Raw genomic sequence first — 7,500 nt, 5'->3', positions numbered from 1 at the left:
GGCGAGTCCAATTACTCCTGCGATATATACTTAACGTTACCTTGTACTTACCTAAGGTCGTTTGCCCAAGGAAATCGTGTGACGCAGACTAGTTCCTATCAATCTGGGAAGTATTTTTTTATGCAGCTGAAGGACCGCCAGTTGCAAAAAATATAATATTCATATCCTTTTGCGTTATTTTGGCATAACAGCTGTTTTTTTGCGATAGGCTATCATTCTTTGGTAAAGAAATTTGTGTTTAAGCGAATGTATCCCACATTTTTTTTTCTAAGCATACGGTTTAACGTTAGAATCAGACGCAGAAACATGGGTATCTTTGTCAGTGTATCAGTTTGTACTTAAATCAGGTACAGGAACATATCAATGTCATTGCCAATGTATCAGCTTGTATTTAGACTGTATCAGTGTCTCAGTATGTACTTAAATCAGATACAGGGTATGAGTAACTTTGTCGGTTCATAAGCTCATACTTTGAAACAGATACAGGAAATGGGTAACTTTGTCGGTTCGTTTGTTTGTACTTAGAATTAGGTGCAGGAACATGTGTATCTTTGCCAATGTATCAGCATGTGCTAAGAATCGAGATACGGGGACATGGGTTTCTCTGTCAGAAATACAGGGGGCGGGGGACTATGTGGACGTGTGAAATATTCTAAAGATGATATAATACTCTTCCTAAAAATATACACTGTAGATAAGTTACATTATTACCTTTCATAGACGTTTTGGTGACATGATAGCAGCGTTCTTATCGTGTGTGTGTGTACAAATATATATACATATACATATATGTATATATATATGTATGTATATATATATATGTATATATATGTATATATATATATATATATATATATATATATATATATATATATATATATATATATATAATATACAGTACATATATATGAAATGCAGTATATATATATATATATATATATATATATATATATATATATATATATATATGTATATATATGTATGTACATATATATATATATATATATATATATATATATATATAATATACAGTATATATATGTATATATATATATATAAATATATATATATATATGTATATATATATGTATGTACATATATATATATATATATATATATATATATATATACATATACATATATGTATATATGTATATGTATATAGTACATATATATATATATATATATATATATATATATATATATATATAATATACAGTATATATATATATATATATATATATATATATATATATATATAAAATATATACTATATATATATATATATATATATATATATATATATATATATATATATATATATATATATATATATATACACACACACACACATGGTAATTATGATATGATAATAATAATGGCAAAGGCGTGAAAGTAATGATAATAATGATTAGCATTATACTATTGCTACTACTATTACTACTACTGATAATATCAATGAGGGTTATAACAATGATGTATACATACATACATACATATATATATATATATATATATATATATATATATATATATATATATATATATATATGTACGTATGTATGTATACATCATTGTTATAACCACCATTGATATTATCAGTAGTAGTAATAGTAGTAGCAATAGTATAATGATAATCATTATTATCATTACTTTCACTCTTTTACCATTATTATTATCATATTATAATTACCCTTATTATCAATACTTCTATTACTAGTTTTACCGACATCGATACGGAGACTTCAACGCGCTAAAGAAAGCGATCCAAATTCTTTAAATTAGACATTCATTAGCAAGTACTTAACGACCAACGTATTACCACCTGTATTTTCCAACATACTGGTGGTAATGCCATCCTAGCTTGATAAGACCGGCCATGCTATGCGTCACTGCATTGCCAGTCGGTCACTTCTCTTGACCTTGGACCGGCAAGCGACTCCCTTCCACCCTACCAACATCCCAGCCCACATACTCTCCACGTGTGGCCCTGAGGCGGAGCGCAGGAAACCGACCTCTGACTGAGAGCGTCGCGGCCGCACTGCGCATGCGCCGTCCGGATGACAACAAGGTGGAGTTGCCATCACTCGGCAGACAGCCCAATTAAAAGAAAAAAAAATGGCGGGCATGATGTCATTGCAACGGTAAAAGTAGGGGTGTGAATGCATTTTGCGTATATAATGTTATGTTTTGTTGAGGTGATGATAATCAGTATAAAGGTTTCAGTATTATAAGAAATATTCATGTCATTAGATATATCATCACCAATAGTAGTAGCAGTAGTAACAGCTGCTGCAGTAGGAACAAGAGCAACAGCAGTTGTAGTAGTAGTAGAAGCAGTAGTAGTAATAGTAGTAGTAGTAGTAGCACCCCAATATTTTTTTGTAAGATTGATGATCTTGATAATAAAAGATAATGATTATAAGTATAATATCGATAATGATGATAATGATAATAACAATAATGATGAAAATGATAATAACTATATTATTGATGATTATATCAATAATATCAATTAAGATGATAATAGTATTGATAGTAATAAAAAAAGATAATGAAAATCATAACAATAACAATAATAACAATGTTGATACAACTACTACTATTATTCTTACTTCCACTACTGTTACTGTTATCAATGGTAGTAACAACAATATTGTCAATGACAATAATAACATTAACAACAATGGTAGTGATGATGGTAAGGATGAGAACGATAATGATGATAGTGATAATGGTGAAAGTGATGTCAGCATTGATAATGACAGTAATGATGATGACGGGTATGACAATGATGACGATGACAATTACAATATTAATTAATGATAATGATGATAGTAATAATGATTATAACAATACTGATAACAATATTGATGATAATGATAATTATGATAATGATAATGATACTATTGATGATAATAAACAATAGCAATGATAATAGTAGTAATAGTAACAGTGACAAAATTGATGATAATAATGATAGCAACACTAATAACAATAGTGATGATAATGATTATAATGATAACAGTAGTAGTAGTAATTGTAGCAGTAATGATAGCAATTAAGATAATGATAATAATGGTAATGATGATTATAATGATAATGATAATAAGGGTAATGATGATTATAATGATAATGATAATAATGGTGATGATAGTAATAATATCAGTAATGATGACAATAATGAAAATGATAATGATACTGATAAAAGTAATTATAAACATAAAAATAATGATGGTAATGAATATGATGATGATAATAGTAACATTATTAGTGATAATAATCATGGTAATAACAGTAACAGTAGTAATGATGATAATAATGATGATACTAATAATGATAATGATAACAGTAATAACAATAATGATAATGGTAATGATGATAATGATAATCATAATGATGTCAAGAACGATTATGGTAGTAATAATGATAATGATAATGATAATGACGATAGTGCCAACAATAATTTTTAATCATGGGAATAAGAAGAATGATGATGATGATGATGTAAATAATTATGATAGTAATAATAATAACAAGGATAATGATAGTAATAGTGATCATACTATGATGATGATAATAATAATGATCAAAATGATGATGATAATGTTGATAACAATAATGATGATGATGAAGATAATAATGGTTATAATAAAAATGATAATAATAGTTATGATAATGATTAAAATAGTAATAACGATAATCTATGATAATGATGATAGTAATAATAATGATATTAATGATAGTGATGTTAATAATAATAACAATGCTGATAATAACATTGATAATGATAACAACAGTAAAGATAATGATAATAAAGATAACAATAATAATGTTAAGAGCAGTAGGAATAACAACAATTACAATAAAAAGAACAGTAATGATTGCAAAGATGATAAATAACAATGACAAAACAATCAATATGAATAATTATGATAACATTAATGTAAAAACAAAACACTAACAATTAAAATAATCAAAATGATATTGCTGAATCATCGTTGATAGTGATATTAGTATCCTAAATGATAAAAAAGCTATAATTAGAATAATACTGAGTTGATGATAATATTCATGAAACTGACGATGATAACAATGATGATAATGATGATGAGGATAGTGATAAAGGCAAGTGTGATGGATGATGATGATTATGAGCAATAGAGATAATGATAATGAAGGTATAAGGAATAATGGTATTAATATCAATACTAGAATAAGTTAAAATGAAAGGAATGATAATGATGATGATAATGATAATGATGATATTGATAGTATTGATGAGGATATCAATGATAATTATAATAATAATAACAATAATGATAATAATAATGATAATGATAGTAACAACACTGATTATGACGATAATGACAATAATGATGATAAATATAATGATAATTGTAATAGTAATGGTAATGATAACAATAATAATAATAATGATTACAATGATAATATATTGATGATAGTTATAATAATAATGAAAATAATAATAATGATAACTATGATAATGATAATGATAATAATGACGATAACAATAGTAATAAAGTTACCTGTAATAATGATAATAATTATACCACCATTATTATTTCTACATACTGCTATAACAATAATACTAATGATGATTATGATGATGTTATTTAATCGTGTGTGTTGCTTTGCATGTTTGTGTGTGCGTTTGTAAATATATGAATAAATGCATAGACATATGCAAAAAGAAGAGAAAGATAGAAAGAAAAAAAAAATATATTTATCTATGTATATATACAAACATATGTACATAAACACAACCACGTTTACATACATACACATACGTGCATATATACTTACATCCCACCAGCCTCACTTAAAGAAAAAGAAAGAAAAAGAAAAAAATACTTTTACAATAAATGTTCATAATAGCATGAAGTAGCATATTTCACGTTGCATCGCCGTCGGTTGTCGTGTCCCCCCCCACGCCCTCCCCCCCCCTCGCGACCCGGCCTGCGAGTATAAAAGGGCTGCGAGACGCGCCAAACGTCAGTCTGTTCCCGACCGAACAACGAGCAACTTGCCTCTGTATTGATCGCTTGCAGTCGTCTCCGTCAGTTTTAATCCTTGTTTACTTCGACTCTTTGTCTGGAAAACAGCAACAACGATGGCTTCAATGGTATGTTTTTTTTTTCGTTTTTTTATCGTTATTTTATTTTGAGTTATTTTATGCAGGTTTTTTATTTTGTTTTTACATTTCTTTGCAACTAGAGCATTGCAAGTCGGTAATTAATCTCTGATTGAGCAAAGCAATTAATCGATAATAAACAATATTCAACAGAGAAATTTATAAAGCCTTTTTTGAGCTGATCATCGTTTTGCATTCAATAAGATAGAACAAGCTTTCTTTTCATGAAAAAAGCCTGCGAATATAAAATCATCAGATCCATTACTTAATATCATTTTGATTGTTATTCTTTACTTGTCTCACATTTTTCCCTCGACCAACTTAGTCAGCTTGCCTTATATTTTCCCCTCAATCAGCTTACCTCACCGTATCTTCTTTTTTTCCCTCAACCAACTTACCTTACATTTCCCTCTTACTCAACTTACCTCACACTTTCCCCTCACTCAACTTACCCCCCCCCCCCGACTTATCCAACTTACCTTACTTTTTCACCCTCAACCAACTCCCTCCCCCTTACCTTATCTCTTTTATCTTTCTTTTACCAGACATTCGACCAACTTACCTTACATTTCCCCCTTATTCAACTTACCTTACATATTCCCCTCAGCCAACTCCCTTCCCCGTACCGTATTTTTTATTTATTATTATTTCTTTTTTACCAGACATTCGACCAACTTACCTTACATTTCCCCCTTATTCAACTTACCTTACATATTCCCCTCAACCAACTCCCTTCCCCGTACCTTATTTTTTATTTATTATTATTATTTCTTTTTTACCAGACATTCGACCAACTTACCTTACATTTCCCCCTTATTCAACTTACCTTACATATTCCCCTCAACCAACTCCCTTCCCCGTACCTTATTTTTTATTTATTGTTATTTCTTTTTTACCAGACATTCGCAACTGTGGCCCTGTGCGCCCTGGGATGTGCCATGGCCCTCCCGGCACCCGACTTCTCCTACGTGCGAGAGGGCCAGTGCCTCCCTATGACCTCAAGCGCTCCTTTGAACTACGAAAAGGTAGGGATTTTATTTATTTTTTATTTATTTTGACGTTTATTTTATTGTTATTGTTATTTTGTTTATTTATGTTTTTTTTGGGGGGGGAGGGGTATTGTACTTCTTTGTGTGTGGTATGTTTGTTTGTTTGCTTTTTCTGTATTTATACTTCTATTATTTTTTGTTTCATTTGTTCTGTATGTTTCATGTAGTATGTTTGTTTATGCTTATTTTATTTTTCGTTAATTTGTTTGGTTTCAGTTAATTTAGTTTTTGCTTTTTTTTATCTTTTTTATTTGCAATATTTGTTATGTGGTCTACGGATTTTTCCAACCACGTTTAACATTGTCCGTGATAATGATAAAAAGAGGAGAGTGGCAATGGTCATAGTAATAATATTGATTAGAATGGAGGTAGTTATTAGTATCATTTTTATTATAATCTTATCATCATTTTTGTCGTTATTGTCACTATCATCATCACTAGTTTTACGATAGTCGTAAAACTTATAAAAATGCAAGAGAGAGAGAGAGAGAGAATGAGAGACAGAGAGAGAAAGAGAGAGAGAGAAATGGGCAAATAAGACCAGAAATAGCAATAACAGATAAGAAAATAATAAAGATGGCTAAGATACATATTTTCGTTCGCGCAGTTCTCCGGGCGCTGGGTCGAGGTGGGATCCAGACCCAACATCCTCCGCCGGGAACGCCAATGCAGGAACTTCCATTTTGTGATTTCCGAAGGTGAGTTTCTTTTATTTATTCATTCATTAATTTTTCGTTTGTTTGTTTGATTGTTCTGGGTTTCGATTTTCTTTTTCTTTTTTTCTTTCTTTTTTTTGTATGTTAGATGTGTTTGATTTTGTTTTGTACTTATATCTTCGTTAGTATTTTTTATCTGTTCGAGTGTGTTGCATCGTTTGGTTTTCACTGCATTTCAGTTAAGTCAATAATATCTATTAAATAAAAGACATCATAGAATCTAACAACCAATAACAAACCAATAAAATCAACTTTCGAGGAAAATATCACAAAAGACTAACAACGAAAACGACAAACCTCTTTTTTTGTGTTTATGTTTTCTAAGTCGACGATTTCCTCCTCCAGACACGCCCCTTCGCGTGACCACCGGAATGGACAAGGAAAACAAGCTCACTGAGGTCATTACCGAGCTCGTTCCGAAGGCAGAACCCGCTACCTTCGACGTGCAGATCCAGGTGTGTAGCTTGATTAAGAGTTATGATAATGATGAGAAGATTTCTGTTGTATATTGCGGGATCTTGGCGAGGACGAGCATCATGATAAGATGCAGGTCTATCCCAGATATCTCTCGATCATAAGG

The 7,500-nt window shown here is 30.1% G+C and overlaps 1 protein-coding gene across 1 annotated transcript; it reads left to right on the top strand.

Moving 5' to 3' along the window:
* Window positions 1-5,008: 5,008 nt before the first annotated feature.
* LOC113809023 (crustacyanin-A2 subunit) lies at window positions 5,009-7,375 on the top strand (the record flags this gene model as incomplete). The annotated part of the gene is given in 4 exon segments (XM_070117730.1): window positions 5,009-5,146; window positions 6,055-6,180; window positions 6,812-6,902; window positions 7,266-7,375. Coding segments are annotated over 4 exon segments (339 nt in total), but the record flags the coding sequence as incomplete, so codon positions are not given.
* Window positions 7,376-7,500: the final 125 nt, after the last annotated feature.

Source organism: Penaeus vannamei, chromosome 41 (assembly GCF_042767895.1).
Source record: "Penaeus vannamei isolate JL-2024 chromosome 41, ASM4276789v1, whole genome shotgun sequence".
Taxonomy (NCBI): domain Eukaryota; kingdom Metazoa; phylum Arthropoda; class Malacostraca; order Decapoda; family Penaeidae; genus Penaeus; species Penaeus vannamei.
Note: the sequence above shows the minus strand (reverse complement) of the source record. Positions and strands in the feature narration are given on the sequence as shown.